Source organism: Lagopus muta, chromosome 9 (assembly GCF_023343835.1).
Source record: "Lagopus muta isolate bLagMut1 chromosome 9, bLagMut1 primary, whole genome shotgun sequence".
NCBI lineage: Eukaryota > Metazoa > Chordata > Aves > Galliformes > Phasianidae > Lagopus > Lagopus muta.
Window position 1 is genome coordinate 2,791,657 of NC_064441.1, and position 18,798 is coordinate 2,810,454.

The 18,798-nt window shown below is 38.9% G+C and overlaps 1 protein-coding gene and 1 long non-coding RNA gene across 5 annotated transcripts in view; one reads left to right on the forward strand and one right to left on the reverse strand.

Moving 5' to 3' along the window:
* Positions 1–608: 608 nt before the first annotated feature.
* Positions 609–7,013, forward strand: LOC125697810 (uncharacterized). The gene is made up of 3 exons (XR_007378944.1): positions 609–695; positions 1,487–1,680; positions 6,316–7,013. It is a non-coding gene; the product is annotated as an uncharacterized LOC125697810 (long non-coding RNA).
* Positions 7,014–7,173: 160 nt separating this feature from the next.
* The window catches only part of SI (sucrase-isomaltase), a 77,982-nt gene continuing 66,357 nt past the window's right edge, over positions 7,174–18,798 (reverse strand). For all 4 annotated transcript variants that reach the window (XM_048955401.1, XM_048955399.1, XM_048955400.1 and 1 more), the window contains 11 exons: positions 16,822–16,955; positions 16,333–16,367; positions 16,125–16,241; positions 14,622–14,770; positions 13,828–13,912; positions 13,669–13,725; positions 12,839–12,963; positions 12,481–12,569; positions 11,482–11,531; positions 9,688–9,858; positions 7,174–9,357 (listed from right to left, as the gene is read on the reverse strand). In XM_048955401.1, the coding sequence (XP_048811358.1) occupies positions 9,295–9,357; positions 9,688–9,858; positions 11,482–11,531; positions 12,481–12,569; positions 12,839–12,963; positions 13,669–13,725; positions 13,828–13,912; positions 14,622–14,770; positions 16,125–16,241; positions 16,333–16,367; positions 16,822–16,955 (1,075 nt within the window). In that variant the 3' untranslated portion in view covers positions 7,174–9,294. The remainder of the gene's footprint in view (positions 9,358–9,687; positions 9,859–11,481; positions 11,532–12,480; positions 12,570–12,838; positions 12,964–13,668; positions 13,726–13,827; positions 13,913–14,621; positions 14,771–16,124; positions 16,242–16,332; positions 16,368–16,821; positions 16,956–18,798) is intronic.

Below are 18,798 nucleotides of genomic sequence, written 5' to 3' on the forward strand. Positions count from 1 at the left end.
CTTTAACGGTGTCTGTCACCCAAAGAGAGTAACCTAAAAGCACAGCAGCAGGAAGTGGGATGTTTCATCCCTCTGCTCCCACTGGAAAGAATGATCCCTTTGGCCACTCTCCCTGTATTCTGTCCATGCAGAATGGGTTTTCTGAGTGGAGAAGTGGTGTAAATCTAGTAATAGACTTTGCTCTTTGCTGACAGGCAGTGCCAACTGGACCTCTAATTTAGACAGTGGGGTCAAATGAAAGCTCTGGGCAAGCTGACCACAGCACATGGAGTATGTTGGCCCAACCCTATCCCTGAAGTGGTCAGGCAGTTAGACTAGATGATCTTTGTAGATCCCTTCCAACCAAACTACTCTAGTCTATTCTACTCCATTCCATTCGTTAGTATTATACCCAAGATTTCTTCTGTGGTTATATTCAAAAACTAAAGAGTAAACAAGGTGAATAAAACTATCCTTATGGGGAAAAAAAAGAAGCTATTTCACATAAGATATAAGGTGTAGTTATGCAAGAGTTACAGGAGAAATAGGACAAGGATACAAGAACGGGGTAGCTATCCAAGAGTTCAAAGGTAGGCAGCTGATCAAAGGTTAAATACAAAAAGGAATTACTGTATTCAAGTTGAAGATAGGACACGTTAACCTAAATAGATGTTTGGCTTCAATTAAAACTCTTGGAAAAAGCTTTCGTACTGTGGGTAAGTTCTGAAAGTCAGGCAAACTTTTTTTATGACTTGAAATGTTATAAGGAAAGAGAGTGAGAGATTAGGCTATCGGTGAAGAATGGGATATCTCAATTTTCATTTGAAAATGCTTCGAGTTATAAAAGGTGGAGGGCAGAACTGATTAGATCCATTTAAAATTGCAGTGTGCAGAGGTGGCATGAAAATATTTCCTTTTCTTAAGTTAGAGGTGGAATAGGTAGAACCCTTAAAAGCATTTTCTCCAGACTGATAGCAGCAGAGCGAACAGAAAGGAAAGGCTTGCAGTGAAAATGAGAATAGGAGGAGCTGAGGGAGAGATTAGCTCAATTGTGAGAGGAATTTCATTAAAGGAATCAGATGAAAACTTGTAGAGGAAACAAGAGCTGCCTGGTATTAAAAAAAAAAAATAACAAAACATGCTTCCAAAGCATCACTGCTTGCTTCAATAGAAAATGAATTGGAGAATATTGAATAGCAATAAATTAATCTGAGAGTTTGTATATGCAGTGCAGGATGTTCCATTTTCTTTCATTCATTATTGAATATTGGGAAAACACAGAATTTTGAAACATCAGAAAAGCCTGTGATTGACCCTGCTGGAAGAAAGTGACTAATTCTGGTTAGGCCTTTGGATATCATCTTGTTATAAGAGCAATCCACAAATATAAGCAATTGGAAGGATGCTGCATCATCTTACATATCCCATCTTACATATCTAATCCATGACTACCCCTAGGCTTAAACGGTCAAACTTAAGTAGCACTCGAGCATTTTCTGTGTTTCAGGGTAGATCCTCCAAGGCCTACTCTTCCCATAGCAGCAAACAAAGCCACAAACCTGGAGGAACTCACCTGGACCAGACTTTCATACTCCTACAGGTGCACAGAGAAGCTGAGCAGGTCTGGAGAGGGCATCTGGATGACAAAGCCCTACCAGGAAGAGAACACCATTGCTTATCCCCAGTCCTGAGCACATCAAGGTAAGAACCGTGAGAAGGCCATAGGAGGACAAAATCCTCAGGACTGCTTCCAGGGCCAAAACTGAAAACCACAGAGTTCCTTTCACCTCTCCAAAACTTGACTTTTTCCTCTATACTCCATGAAAAGCTGTTGGTCAAGACCACACAACCATATCCAACACTGCCCATATTGTTAATAAACAAATAAATCTATTCCTGGTATTTTAAGAAGCAATTTGTGGAAAATAATTATTAACAATAATTAACAAAATAACTTTTAACAGTTAGTTTTCAGTCAGCCCACATGAATATCACTGCTATTTACCTTTCCTGCACTGAGTTCTCAAAACAAATTGCTTCAGTTTTTAAAATAACTGGAATGTATTAGTGACAGCTGATCCCGATTATTTGGTTTTTAACCAAATAAGCGGAAGTAAATTCTGCCCTATATCTGCCTGGAAGGTCTCAAGAGAATCGTAGAATAGCTCAGGTTGGAAAAGAGCTTAAAGATTATCAAGTCCAACTGCAAGCTAACCGTATTACCCTAATAGCAACTCATCACTAAGTCATATTCCCAAGTAATGTTAAAAGTTAAATGTTAAAAGGAAACCATTGGTCAGAGAGCATTTCTAAATTTATTGTAATATAATTAATGTTATGTCCATAATGCCTTGTGCACAAAATATTCAACTGAAAAGACTGAATTTTGGAACATAACAAGTAAAAGAACCTTACTTTACAGAGTAAAATACAAAATATTCATAACTAGTATGACAACTATGTTGAAAAAACAGTGTTTTTTAGCAGAGAATTTGCTCTATCAAGAATTTGCTCTTTGTATCTGTTGAAGTTTCCGTGGAAATAACTAAGAGGCATTAATTTTGGTGCACCCACTGTATATTTAAACACCTGACTTTTCCACCACAGTCCACATGGGACACTTTGAAGCATTCTTTCCCATTGAATTCCCTTTCCATAATCCAATTTCAATTCATCATTGTTCTAAAATTCATAGTAGTTTGTACTGCAATGTACTCGTGAATAATACCAGTGAAAACATCACCAGACTTTCCTAATCCTTAAAAGAATGAGGTTAGCTTATTCAGTAAAATGAGGAATGTACGAATTCCTTGTTGAAAGTGTAGCATCTTTTGCCCATTTTAGATGGGCAAAATCCCCCCAAATCATCAGCTGATAGTACCAAAATAAAGAAAAAGAGATTCCTATAAAACAGAATGAAAATACAAATAGTATTGCCCCTCACTGGAGCTGGGAGAAGCTTTATATCATCCAAGCAAGCCACGTTTTTCACCACCTAGAGATACATCAAATATAAGGAGGTGGAAAGTGATAACTCCACTTTCCAAGTGAGAGATCAGCAATTTGTGCCAGAGCTGTGCAGAGGTTTGAATGGTGGAAGGGCAGTCATGTTCACTAGCAGACCATGCACCCGCCATATTGCTGGATGTCACTTTCCAGCTGCTACTTCACAACACCAAGGAAAAATTCAGTGAAATGCATGTGTGTGTGGCAGCTTCACTGGAACAGGCCCAGCCAAGTGTGCGTTAATTGTCACTAATTTTTAGCAGCATGAGAGCTCCTACTGAAATACGATAATTTCATGGAGATAGATCTGATACCAGATGTAGTGCAAATGAGAGCAAGAGAATTGCTTGCGGGAAGGTGCCAGAGCTCCCAGCCTCTCATCTGCTTCATTGGGATTTTCTGTGGCAAACTGACCTGAACAGGAGCACGATGCCTCAGGGTTCCTCTGGGCTGCAGCTTGCTCCTCCCTTACAGTGAAAGCAGGGGGGACTGCACTCACAGAGCAGATCCTGCACTCAGTAAGTTGATGCTGATATCCTTCAGATGTACCACACAGCAGGAGAAAGGATAATAATTCAGCAGTACCTTCCAAAAGGCAAAAAAAAAAAATTAAAAAAGCATCCTGAGATTACATGGTAGTCTGCAAGAACCAGAAGCATTTATAAAAGCCACTATTTAGGCAGCACATGCTGTAACAGAGCAGTAGCTGAAATCTGTAGCATCTGTCATCTCCCCAAACAGCAATAATGTCAGGTGTGACACTGCAGGAATTGGCCCTGCAGCCTGGAGGCTGAGGTTCTGACCCCCAAGTATCCTGCTAAGACAGCTATTTTGCTGCAGTGTCCATAGGTTTTCAGTCAGAATGTGTTTAAGGTAACTTACCCTGTGGTTACTGCTGTGCACTCCTCTGAAAACGTCCTCCAGCCACTCATCTGGCAAGGATGTAATTTACACACCCGTCACCTCAATAGCACTCGTCACGTTATGATTTTTAGGAAGAAAGCTCCAAGCTATTTCCAAGCTTGTGCTTCATGTGTTTTATTGCTGGGGAATCCTTGGATTCTTCCACTTTCAAAGCATTAGAAAGGTAATTAACTCTGAATAGCACTAATTATTACAGCCATGTAACCATATTTAAAATACAAAGATAAATTACTAACATGAACCTCACAGATGACTGCACACAGGTGCAGTACGCTTGCTGTTTCAGATGTAGGCAGGAAAAAGGTTGAAATGAATACACACTTCTGCCATTTCTCTGCTTTCAAAGACCACAAGCAGCGATTTCTCAGTGGGACAGAAGGGAATCCCAACAAAAACCCTACCTTGGCCTGGCACATAACCAGCAGGGCTTTACAGCATTTAGAAAACCATATGAAAGGTGTTTAAACAGTACTTCTGGGAAGGCCAGACAGGGTGGCCAGTCCTGTCATTATCTCCTCCATGACAGGTGGAGGGATTGATAATTGTGTCTAAAATATGTAGTGCTGAGGGTTGTGCTGCCCATCATTGCAGAGGTGATGTTCTGTCCACAAGTGGAACGGCCATGGACCTCCATCAGTCTTGTGATGGCTGGCCCATGGCTCATGCTCATCTGGGAACTTGGGTTTTTTTCTGACACCATTGCTGGTGCAACAGTAAGCATAAAACCAGGTGGGAAAGAAAGTATTTAATTTCTTTAATGTAGTCAAGATTATCCACCAGTACCTGAAAATCTGAGGGGTACTGCCTGGGTATTTTCTTAGTACCCAACTGCTCTCTTATAGTGATAACACAATTGTTCATCTTTCAGAAGAGTATGACCTTAATCTGGGGAGATCTGCACAACCACCATTAAGAATAGTTGCTGTACTTAGCTAATTTTTTTCCTCATCCTCTCTGATGTATCCAAATACCTTATGCCAAGAATAGATTTTGCTGCAAGCTGTCTCCATCCTGTCTGCTGATCCTCTACTCAGAGCTCTGGCCATTAGGTTGAATGGTTATGACGACTCTGCAGCCACCTTTAACATGCAGAAATAAAGTAACACAGAAAACATAAAGAGAAGAGAATGTAGCAACCTTTTTGTGAAATTAACTTTTTTGTGAAACCTGTATTTTTAAAGAACACTGTAAAGAGAAAATTGTCTGCGAGAGGAAACCTTTCTGTGTAGCTGTTAGCTCTTTCATCCCACGTCTGAAAGCCTTTAACACTGTTAAAATTGTGAACGTGGTAGAGAAATGAATTCTGATGCAGGGAATCAAAGGTACTGATGCACGAGCATTTGCTTGAGGGTACCTGAAACAAAACCAGTAGACAGAAAAGGGGGACATGGACTTGTAGTCACTGTGATTAATCTTTGGGTTTTATGTTCTGAACCGATGTGACATTCACTACCTACTAAGATCAAGCAGGTGACACAGCAAAAAAAGGTTGAACAGACTGATTGGGGAATTACAATGGTGGAATTAATTGGTTTTATCTATTTCTTTCCCTTCCACACTGACAAGGTGGCTGGTACTTCCACACTCTCATTTACCTGCCTGAAACCATGATTTATACATATTCTAGCCTTCTAAGTAAAATCAGTTCAGCATTACCAAGACTGTGCACAAACACTTTCCCATACCCTTTACATACTAAGATTAAGAAAAAATTTAAAAGATCAGTTCTCCCAGTCACACAGCTAGGAGACACAGTTTTATAATGCCCACCAGCCTGTCACTTGACCTTGATTCAATCTCAAAGCTGCCTCTCTTTTAGTCTAGTCAATGAAACTGTACTCATGCTATGACCCATGTCAGAGACAGAAGATGGGTATTAGTATGTACCTGAAAGGCCCTGGTCTAATCTTACTGTCTTCTATTGTAGTCACCATGATACCAAAAAATTCCTAAACAAAACAGCTCAAGCAAAAATAAACGGAAAGAACTCAATAATGAAGATCTCCACTTACTAATGAAATAAAACATATACACATGCATATAAATACATATTTGTTTACATATGTAAATATGCATATAACATTACATATATGGAGAGCTCTTTATAAATAAAAGGGAGCCATGTTGCCCAGTATCCCACTTCTGGCCACATTCAGTCTCAATTTCTGATCAGGATGCATGTCAAGTGGTGTTTTGATTATACCCTCCCAATTTCCAGCAGTCTGTTGGGCATTTAGCACTATTAACCCCTTAGACGTCAGAACCTAGTCTTCCCTACGCTCTTCATAAGGTACTCTGGTGCTTTAATAGTAGGAAAAGTTGTGCTAAAAATTTTAATATATCAAATATATTTATGACTTCTTTCAAGTGTAGTTTCCTCTGATTTTTTATTTTTATTTTTTTAAGTATACCCAGAACACCTAGAACAGCAGCCAATACAGTTCAGCAAGATTTTCGAAAGAACTTCATATCTTCCGGGGAAGATGCTGTGCCTTCAGTAAGAATTTTCTAGCAGAATGTACTGCAACTGACAGCAGGATTACATCTAACCTCAGGATGTTGCTATGGTATTGTACAAGTTTTTTATTTATTTATTTTAAGTGCTAGAAAGTCAAACTACTCAGAGAAAGAGTCAAAAGTTGATCTGCTGGGAGAAGAGACTGGAAAAAAAATATTCTTTGTTAACTGGTTTAGGGGCCAGTTGTGCTTGAGTTTATCCAGTCTGGTATTATTTTGCTATATAATTTGATGACTTATTAATTCTAGAAATCTCAGCTTGCTAAGGTAGAAAAGATTTACAACTCTTCTGCTTAAACAGAAACAGCTCCTCTTGATCCGTGATTGCTGTTCAGGTGTAGGGAAAGCCAAAGGCAGATAACCAGTTCTAAGTCACCCAAAAAAGGGCAACGGTCACAAACCAGCTAAAGAAAGAAAGATTTCCTTACCTATCCCAAGGATCCAAACTTGATGAACAAAACAGAGGGAGGGCTCTCCAGGTAGAGGTCCTTCCCTTGTAGCAGTCAGAACTTAAATGAGGCTTGGAGAGGGGAGAAACCTGGTTTTATGTCTTCCAGTCACACAGATGAGTTGCTTTCACCTGTACTTCCAGGGCTGGCTGTGTCCCTTTACCAAGTGTTCAGTCATTGGTTCAGTTCATGACTTAGCAATTCCTATATACCAGTTTTCATCTCTTGCCCAGGAACTGTGCCTGGAAAGGTTCTGAAGACTGGTAACAGTGAATGCATGCTCTGAACCACTGTGCTTCTAAGACACAGAAAGAATAGATTCAGCCGACTACTGTTCAACTCATTATGCCTTGACAGTCTTCTGTCACTAATTCCTCTTTAACTAATGAAAAACCAAATGCAATGAAAGCAAGGCAGACTGTTTTCTTAAAGTGACAGCCAAGTACAAGCAGTGTTAAATAGGCTTAGTTTCATTGTGAGAGTGATGCCAAATGAAACAAAAGTGTCAGTTCCTCTGAACACGAGAAAGTGGGCCTGAAACTGCTTTGTGAGAAGGAGCATTGCTAAACTCCTTGCCAGAAGATGCTCTGTATTCTCAGTTAAATAGGAATTAAAAAGGGAGAGTCGATAAATCTGTAGAAACAAAATGACTTTTACTTGGAAATCCAGAACATGCATCCTGTTTGTGACCCTTAGGATGAAAACAGGTGGTAGAAGGAAACCAACTGGAGAAAGCATAATGAGCTTATAGTCTTGTGAGGTTTAGTGCCCTTTATGTGTATAATGCATGTATAATGTAGATATAATGTATATGTATATGCATGTATAATGTGTATGATGTAGAGCTGATAAACACATGATCTGGCTCCATTCTTGAACTGAGCTGTGGGCTATGCCCTCCTCTGAGCCCTATGCATGTACGAACCTCAGGTAGTGAAGCTCATTGCCTGGGTCCTTTGGAAGTGACACAACAGAGAGCACTCAACGCACACTTCAAGCTCCAGTTTCTCAATCTGAATGAGTTCCTGATGAATTATTGTCTTGGGGATTCAGTAAAAGTCTTTCCCTGTAGGCCAGACACACGGAGTTCAGCTAACATTCAGCTTTGCTCTGACAAGCCCTCACAAAGCCAAGAAAACAGAATGATGAACTTCCCCGAATAAATGTAGTAATAGAAAAAGAAGAAAAAATAGATACAAATAAGATCTTGGAAACCTTTATCTGTGCCTGGCATTTTCCACATCAGTTGGGCAGGTGCAAAATGATAGCACATTACAGTACAGGGAATGGGTCAAAGGCTGGGTAGTCTGCATGTCTCCTCTCTGCAGCAATGGGAGATGTCTTTGCTTACTTACGCAGCTGGTCATCACTAGCTCAAGAGAGAGTGGAGTTTGTTCTTCTCAACAAAAATATTCATTAAAAATGGTGGATTTGGTCTTATAGGGTTTTTCTTTTATTCTGCATTTCTAATTTGGTTACTTCACAGGGAAGTTCCATTAAATTCAGGCCTGCAAGTACATGAATCCTCTTATAAGATGTTGGCTACTTGGCTCTATTACTACAGAATTTCATAGCGAGAGCAGCTTTTAGATGATTTTTAAGCACAGTCACTAGAGATTACTACTACCTCTGACAGCAGTTTATTCCCATCAAATTTAATTGTAAACATGCTTTACCAATCTGTTTAGATCATATGGTGCACTCTTGGGATACAGAAAGCTGTTAACACGAGTCGCTATTATAGTAAACATACAGCATTAACTTCAGTGAAATAAAACTCGGAGTCTGACGTCTGTTAGTTAACCTTGAAACTTCAAGTTTAATTTTGCAACTTCAGCACTGGGGAAAACAAATGTCTGTCTGAAGTCATATAAAGTATTTGAATGACTGTCACAGGTCGTCAGTGTCTTATACGTCAGCCACTGGCAACACTGTTTCAAGCTAAATCCAAAAATCTGAAAGCGTTTACTTTGCCTGCCCTTAACTACATCTTAGTAGTTGTGCTTACATGGGGAGAGTTAAAACCAAGAGGACAGAAGTCAAGTGTGGGCAGAGTTACGCCCCGGCTGCATGCAGAATGCTGAACAACCTGTTTGTGAAAATGAGAAAGCATGAAGTCAGCCAGAAATTCTTCTTAAAGAAAACGCAGAATTTTATGTTCAGATTTCCGTTTTGAAAGATGACACATTGATGTGCAATACTGTTTAAAACATAAAATTTTAATTATATGGAGAGCTTATACTTAGCTTTCAACAATACTCAACCCTGTCTCTCTTAGACACATAATACGTTGATAAGAACTGAATATGTTTTTAAAGTACAATGCATTTTAAGATGCCAAAGTGGCAGGATAAAAACTGAAAGCCAGTAAAACAATGACAAAATTCAGCAACGTGGCTGATGCTATCATGCAGGCTTTTTAACTCCATTGCACTATGTAGCTTTGTCCTAAATGAAGTTGAAGCTGGGTGATAGTCACAACCTGCGAGGGAAAAGAAACAACCCAAAATTAGTAACTATACCTTGATGGTATGCCATTTGGGTTTTCTTCAGCATTTGTCAGAGTACAGTGGATTTTCAACAAGGATTACAAGAATTTTTTTTTTGTGTGTGTGTGTGTGTGTGTGTGTGTATGTTTCTCATTGGTTATCTTAACCTACATAGGTTTTGTACTTCTGTTCCTTTTAGTGCTGAGGCATATATGAATATTCACATATAAATAATATATATTTAAAAGGCAGCTAGATCTCCAGAGGTTTAAAAGCACACTTGCAGTTGTGAAGGTGTCATTACCCCATAACCAGCATCTCACCTGCTTGGTGCTGTCATATGACAGCACGTGAGTTGATGGAATTATCGCACCATTCTGTGTTACATTTGCCTGCTGAACGCTGGTGGGCACACCCAGGACTTTAATTTCAGTAAACATCAGGTTGTTTGGATCACTGTAACCATGATGCTCAACCTTGATCTCTAAACGATTCTGAAAGGAAAGAAGAACCAAATAAGATGTGGTCATTAAACTGGTCCAACTCCACCTGAGTCAATTGCCTTCCTCCCTTTCCATGTGTGAAATGACAGCTGTACAGACAAAACTGTCCTCTTTTGGCACAGAGAGCTCTTCATTCAGCCTCTGCTATGCCTGATCCAGGATTCAAAGACATTAATTCGTCATTCTGCATGCCCATGCCACCATTTCAGACTTTTTATTGAACAGATTCTGGTTCTGGGTAGGGCCCAAACCTATCAGATCCTGCGGAAAGACTTCTCTGCTTCTATGGACTGTTGGTCATGGGAGCCCCTCTACTTCCCAAGTAGAAATGTGTCTTCAGAGGAGGAAAGGGTTGTGGGAAGGGAGATAAATGTTTATGAGCAAATACAAAATAGAAGTCTCTTAATGTTTCAAAGATGTTCAGATGTCTTTTTGTTCATTATTTTTTTAAACTGCCTTTCTCAATGCGAAAATATCTAGGATGGATTGCAAACCCCTTCATTTCAGACCTAATGAGATGCAAGTGTGAAGTGGGGGCAGCATTTCCTGGATCAGTTGTTGTGATTTTAGATAGATTATGGGCATATATTTTTCTATAGTCATCTCAGTTCCACAACTGGGTCTCCAAATGTCATGTTAAGCAGCCCAGAGAGGCTGTCAGCTGGTTCACAGCCCTTGTATGGGCCCATAAAAATGTGCTATGATACACTTCAGCATATTTAATGCATTCGTGGTGAGGCTATTTATTTTAGTGTGAGCATTTCTTGTGTTGGTCGATTCAAGTTCTCTTTAATTGGGCATTTTCTTACCAGCTTTCTGCAAGAGCAGGAGAAAGCGCATCTATTTTATTATCACTTTTCAGCTACAAATGGTGAATATTAGCAAAACACTCTACTGTTCGTACCAATTAAGGTCCAATTATATGATAAAGACAGAATTAAAATCAGAGGAAAGAACAGCTGGCATAAAATAGTAAGACATTTTAGCATCCTGGTGGATGAATGAAATGAAGTCTGTTTTCTATTACAATATTTAAAAAAAAAAAAAAAAAAAGACAAAAATAGTCCATATAACTCCTGATATTCAGACAGTTGTAATAAATATTGAAAACCAACATGCCAGAAATGCCTGTAATTAAACACCCGTATTCACCGTCACCCAGGAATCCAGGTCAGATTTCTTATGCTGGAGAGCCAAGAGATAAAGCTACCCCAAGTTGTAGTGGAGACTACAACAGCTCATGAGTAAAGCAGCTGGGATGAAGTTACTTTCCCAGCTCTGCCATCAGGCTGCTGTTTATGAGAATTTACAACGTTGCATGGCCACAGCAGCAAAACTCACTGTCCTCTACAGGATGCCAAGAAGTTTCTGTAGTATGGGTCGAATGGAATCAGTGCACTCATCTGAGGGTGCCTGCCTAGGGTGTTATTACAGTCCCAAGTAATTGTTTAGATGTACATTTATACACCTTCTACAGTTTTTACCCTACTGAATAAGAGCTAGTCTGTCATCTAATATTAGTGAAAGATATCTAAACTGATAAAGAAAACATCAGTAGAAGTGCAACAATCACCTAATGTGATTATTTCGGAACTTTGAGCTAGCATTACCTACCTGCCGAGCACTAAATGATGTGAGCAGGTATGCACCATTTTCATATGCATCTGATAAAAAGAAAGAATAAAATCAAATGTATTCACTGTTCTGCTTAGTTATATATTGTAATAAGATCAAGAAACGCACTTATATGATCCTATTTGTGTATCTGTAAAGAGAGCAGTACTGTATTTGCAACAATAAATGTTTTTAGATTGGAAATACTTTCTTGTTGACTGCGTGTTATTTGAATGAGGACCAAGGTAAGACACAAAAGAAGGCAAACAAACACCATTAGGAGGAATCTGAGACTGGCAAGAGAAAATGTTTCTCACTGAAGGTGACATGGGAGTCATTTCCCAGCTCCATCTCCACATACTGTCCAATTACACATGATCATGATAGATGATCATATTGATGCTTCTTTGAAATCACTGTTGTGTAACTTATCAAGCTTATTATTATTTAGCACTAAATGAACTCAGTGTAGTGTTGGTAATAATGGGCAGTGCAGATGCTGCCTTTCCAAACTACTGCAAAGAGATCACAGAGATCCACAATACTCAGTGTTACTTCTTGTAATTTCAGGTAACAGCTTATTGTTATCACAAGGGTAATAGGGTCTGCATAGATAGGATAAACAACATGTAAATATCTCTTTCCTGAAGACAATTTAGATTTAAAAATACTGAGAAAACTAATTAAAGTTTTCCAGATTGCCTATTATGGTGCTCGTTGGTTTGAGAATAAATCTTTGTTATACGTGCTGCCCTAGGCTCAGGAAACCATTTCACTTATAGAAAATATTAATCCTATAAATCATAGCATTCTGTGGTTTCAACCAGGAACAAAACCAGTTTGCTAACTAATGCCAAAGTGCAGCTTTAATTTGAGTTTTGTCTCTGAGATAAGGCCTCCAGAAATGGGATTGCTTTAGCCAGCAGAGTCTGAGCATCCTGTCACACCGCCCTCACACCTGGGAAGGGATTTTATGATGGCAAGAAACATCGTACATACCAATGCGAACCCCATCATCCCAGTACAGCTGTCCTTCTGCAAGCAGACTGTCATTCAAAGCAGCAGTAAGTCCCATCGGGTTTTGCCGGCTGCGAAGAACAGAATAGTTTTTCCTCAGTTCTATTGGTTATTCCCCTTCCTTCTCTCTCTCAAGAATTAGAAATAATGCCTGCCATTGAAACTGGTCTCCAATACTCACATTCTTGATCCCATAGTATTAAAAAGAGATCATTAGGAGGAAAATGAAGAGAGAAAGCATCCATAACGCTTACATAGCTTCTTTAAACTATAATAATAATAATAATGATACAGGATGGCACAAAACTGTATTTTAGTTTTCCAGTTCACCTTATCATACCTGAAAAAGGTTGTATTAGCAGGTTGTTGCCAAGCCAGAATGTAACCGCCTCGAATGTGAAGATTGATATGTTCCAAAGGAGCTGATAAAACTGTGTATTCTCCCCTAACATTAATATCTTCATCCTATCCATGAGAAAAAAATAAAAGTTTTCTATTGAATTATTTGTTTTATAAGTTTTTTTTTTAGAATGAAATAATCTTTCATTGTTGTTGCTTTTTTTTTCCTTTGCAGTTGTTATTACATATCCCATAACTACTTGATGGTTTTAAGGAAAACTAGGAAATTTTACTCTAGGTGATGGTAGGTGAAGAAAGATGACTGCTCAGGTGAAATAGAAACTTCAGTTTAAGCTGGGGGAAAGAAGGAGGAACAGGGACATTCGGAGTTACAGCATTTGTCTTCCCAAAAACCATTAGGTGTGACAGAACTCTGCCTTCCTGGAAGAGGTTAAACATCTATCTTCCAACTGGAAGTACTCAACAAATTCCTGATTTTGCTTTGCTTGCATACACAGCTTTTGCTTTGCATATTTAACTGTTCATATTAAGCTCAACCCATGTGTTCTCTTAAATTTTGTATTGTCTCCCCAGTCTAGAAGGGAGGGAACAGCTGCGTGGTGCTTAGTTGCCTATCAGGGTTAAAACATAACAACTCCTCATAAAAAAAAGTCGTGCTCATCATTCAGGGGTTAAAACTGAGTCAATAGAAGAACTGAAGGCAATATTTCCATCTTTTTTAAGTTTGTAAAAGGGAAAAATAGTGGCTTCAGACTCTGCTGCTATTTGAAGAGTACTTAAAGAATGCATGGAATTCTGAAGATAACTTACTGTGTGGTAATCATACCAGCGGGCATTGGGTAAGTAAGCATCCACCGTTACGGCACCCTGGAATTAGAGAGACATATTTTAGGGAAAATAAAGCAAAAAGGAATCTTAGCTAAAGAGATTTAAAAGTTTTCATGCACACTTATGTGCTTTGTGACATACCGGAGACATTACAGGGCTGATGAGCAGTGCAGGTCCCCAGAGGAATTGCTCAAATATGTCCCAGGTTGCTTTTTCTTCTGCAAACCTGCAGATTAACAGAGCCTTGGTTATACATTGGGCGCTAAACTTCACTGAAGTGTTCCCTCTTCAAGACATTTATTTCTGGTATTTTAATCTGCTATTCTCAGTACCTACTATTTCCTCGTCTATATTTATTCTAGTATTAACAGTAACTGAGAGGTGATTAAATATGTATCGTTTATTTATCCATTTCCTTTTAAATACATAATTAATCTTTGTCAAGTATGCATAAAGACCCTAATGTGAAAATTATTAGAGAAATGCAGGCTTTTCCATGCATACCTCTGGTTTATAGTAAAAATCTCTCTGTATACTTTACTTAAAGTTTTTATCCAGCTTTTTATTTTATGCATATCTTATCAAAAGGTAAAACTTTGTTGTTGCTCTCCCTCAGGAAGATAAAGATGAGCTTTCATAAGTACAAATAGAATCACAGAATCATCAGTGTTGGAAAAAACCTACAAGATCATCCAGTCCAACCATAATAATTCCTTCGAAACAAATACTTGATTTTTCATGGCTTAAAACTGAGAACTACTTCTGATCAAGTGACACTCAACAATAACAGCTCATACTCACATTTCATGCATTTTTTAACAGGAAAAAAAAGAAAAAGAAGGGCTTTAACTAACAGAAGATTGCCGTTAAGAGGACCATACTCCAGAAATTGCAGAGGAAATTGCTGACAAGAAGGGCAAAGGAGCTGCACTTACTCATGGAGCACAGGGCGGACCACAGTACTGCCATGGACATGGGCCTCATGCAGTAAGGTATACAAGTAGGGTAACAGAGTGTATCTGATATTCATCACATGCCGGGAAATGTCCACAAATGTTGAGTTCCAAGAAGCAGGATCTTGCCTCTAAAAGATAGGAAATTGTTGTTATTCAAAGTAGATTATTGTGTTTAGAACAGCAATCAAAGAATGAGTCAAAGAATTTGTTGATATTTACAAGGGACTTCATATCCAGCATCTCTTCCCTTTTTCTACTCTCATGACTTCATATAACCTATTAGTACCAGTGGTAATTACCAAAGATGTGTCAAAATCAGCATGGCAAGATAGAGCTGAGGAAATACTAGAGGTCTCTGCAAGTTCCTCTCTCTCTGAAATAGAGCACCTCCACTTATTTGCTCTTCATTAAGGCCCATGCGATAGTAATAACTGTAGGAATGACTGTCATCCCAAAGAGGGAAACTAGAAAGGAAGGAGATGAGAAAAACCTATGGGGAGTACTGGAGAAAATGTTTCATGCAAGTTGTCCTGAAGGCGCAACGCATCCTGTGTAGTAATTCATTATCCCTCCCTTCTGCAGGGCAGCACTTGGAACTTGCAAAAAGAGAGCCAGGCACTAATGACTGATGTCAGCGAGCACTTCCAATCTTTATTTAATGTATTGAACAATACCCTGGCAAATTGGGTAAGACTGGAAGCAACACGATAACCCTGAATCTGCATTTTTAAAGGCCTGAAAATCCAATCAAAAGGTGTGCTGCAGTGAGATAAAGAACACAGTTCTTGAAAAGGAGACTCTAATTCATTAGACACGTGCCATAAAAATAGCTCCACTCTGCTAGACCTGAAGCTTGAACTGGAATCTATGTACTGTTTCAATTTTTATTTTCCCACTTATCTAGTTTTACAGCTTTCTACAATACAGTCCTTAGGCATCACAGGCCTATATTTAGCCAACTATTTTCCTTTGTTTCTTAAAGAAATACAGTATCTGATAGTGGGAAATGCTTAAAGTATCTAAATTCCTGACTGTTACTCCAGAGTCATAGTTGTATAATTACAGAAAATTGGAGCTTCAAACACCAAGGTCAGTTTTCCTTCATTAACAATATTTGCCACAAAAGCAAGCAGTCTATTTCAGTCTTCCTTGTGCAGTGAGTTTAAATAAAAATAGCCAACAGAGTAAAATATGTAGGAGTTGTATTCACTCAAATCAAAATTAGAATACTCTTCCTTCAAGTGATCTTCCTCGAAGAGCAGCCCCTCTGAAGGGATAAAACTTCCTAGGTGTAGGGGAGGCTTATGGCAGAGCTAATATAAAAATAAAGATTATTATTTATTTGATGGAGAGTCAAACATGTTCTTTTCTATTTTGCTTTGAATGTATTTTTTCAAGGCTGGATGGATTATGTAATGTTCATGCTGGTCTCTATAGTTGCATTGCCCAACCGTCAACAGCCATTAAGAATTTGCAACTCACCCTCGTTCCTTTCTGATTGTGGTTCCTTGAATATGGGTAGAATGCACCCAGCTGCATCCAACGAAGACACAGTTCATACTCTGAGTCATTAAAGAAGCCACAGATATCAGCTCCTGTCTGAAATTTGACAAATAATCCAGTTGGAATACCATAAATTCTTATACAGCACCAAGAAAATTAAATATTAGGTAATAACTCCTTAGCTTACATATGATATTCCAAAGAGACTGAACTCCATCATACCTGAAAGGAAAAAAAAAATAAAAATCAGTGTTATCAGCTGTTTTTCTTTCACCTTTCATATGCTAATAGCTGTGCTAGATAATATATAATATAATGTTGAATGAGAAACAAATAAAAAGGTTTCACTGTGTCTCTGATGTGTCATGTTTTTTCTTCCGCAGAAAGATACAGGAGCTGATTTGTCAGAAGCAGTCAGAGATGTTGGGCAGCAGCACCAGGAGGTGACAAGAAAGGAGGTGGCAGAAAAAGGAGCAGGAAGACGGTAGAGGAATAAAGGAGATCCCAAGACCGAGTGGAGAAGCAAAGAAGAGGTCAACAAGGAACTGACTGTGAATTCTGAGGGCCAAAAGAGCTTATTTCAGCTAAAATCAGAGCATCCTAAAAGCAAGTAAATCAAGGAAAAGGAATTACTGCACTAAATAAACTGATTGCAGACCCTCTTCCTTCTACATACCAATAATAGACTTTGACAATTGATCCCAAGCAGCACTGTTATCACCCAGCCAATGTCCTGCCCATCTTCCACTGCTGGGATAAGTTGAACGGGTGATGACAATCCCACGTTCCCTTGTGACACTCTGCAATGCTCTGACATTGAAAATAGGTGAAGAAATAAGTTATCTGAGAACTTATTGCATAAGCTCTTCTTCGAAAATAAGCATAGGGGCTTATATTTTCATATCAAAGTGCATGAATATGTACGCATCCAATCCAGATGTGCTTTTTATGACAATATACTGATTCAGATATATGTAGAAAATCAATGCAAGTGTCAGCCAACCTATATTTAGGAACAAACCAGCAAAACAAAGAGGTACTAAAATGCAGATTTTCATTTGAAGATAATTACTCTGTGGGAAAACACAAACGTAGCCTAATTTGCACATATAATAGGTCTACATAATGTGGTATATAGGGCACATCACTAATTTATTGCAGAACCTGAAAACTTGCAGCAGTGGTTGAAAATACTCTTCAGAAAACTACAACCAAGAAGATAAAAAGGTATTTAGAACACTAAATATGGCAGCACAGGTTCAGTTTCCTAAAAGGTATCAAAACAAAATACAAGCGGTGGCGCTCTGATCACATCAGAAACACCAAAATGCCTTCAAAGATTGATGTGAAATGACCAAAATGGACTTGTCCAGAAACACATGTATTAAAGTAGTCATTTTCATTTCATGCCAGTTACTGGGGCCACGCAGTGCAAGCAGGACCATTGGAGGTGGCATTGGTGACCTCTCAGCCTTGGCATTAGGTGACCTCTCAACCTGACCTCATCTGACTTTCTCATAAATAGAAGAGATTTAAATCGAGGATTTGCATTGGTTTCCTTCTGAAGATGGTGAAACTTGTTCTTCTCTCCCAAAAAAAACCAAGGCATAAGCAGCAATGGATCAGGCCTTGGCTTGCTAGTGAGCAAGGGGAGAGTTCTTTTGGGGCCCGTAAAGTTGGGTTGCAAGTCAGAAGGATGGGAAATCAATTCACCAGCCAGAACAATTCCTCAAACATCAAGAAAAAAAAAAAAATCAGATTCTTAAATAACGCCATTCTTAAATGTGCCATTGCCACAAAATACCAACGGAAGGCAATCAAATGGCCTTATGGAAATGAAAAAAAAGTTAGCTGAGCTGAATTCACTCTTGCTAACTGCTCCACCAAGGATACCAGCACCTTTCCCTGCAGCACATGTTGCTGGTCTGTGTGGGAATGCAGAGCTGCTCTGGTTTCCTACAGGAGTTCCTTTGCAGCCATGCGCTCATACTGTGAATCATTATCACAAAATGCTGAACTGAAATACTAGTTAGCTACACTGATTGAATTGAGCTGCTCTCCAATGCTAGCTCCACAGTAACTGTCTCAACAGCTGCTATCAATAAAACACTACTTATTTTTCTACAGGATTTGCAGCTTTAATGATGCTATAATTACAGCAAAAAGCAAATAAATAAATAAATAAATACACAAGTCACTTAAATTACTGCAATAATTGAATGAGGATAATTTGCTGTAATTACTTCTTCCAAGACAAATAGTAAGTGTGCTGGTACCTTTTATTTCTCTGTAATGCATTATCAAACATTTTCAGTTTGGTTTACCCTGCTTCAACACTGCTCTGAGACATCCAGCTCAAATTTGGCATGTAAAGAAAGTGTATGTCATGCACAGGGCTTCTCAAGGATGAGTGCTCAGTGTTTTGCTGACTTGGCTCTCTGCTTCAGGACTGAACCAAACCTGTATTCCTGAAAAGCAATTCCTCATGTTACCAAGCCTTAGTTAGACCTCAAAGTGGTTACTGGATTCACTATTGAAGGTTCTGGCTTTTACATCTTTGCAAAAGCCTCAGCACAAAGTACAGCCTTGAGCTAAAATGCAGGAACTTCCTCTGTCTAACTAATGGAGGAGTGAAATTACATTGTTAGGTAGC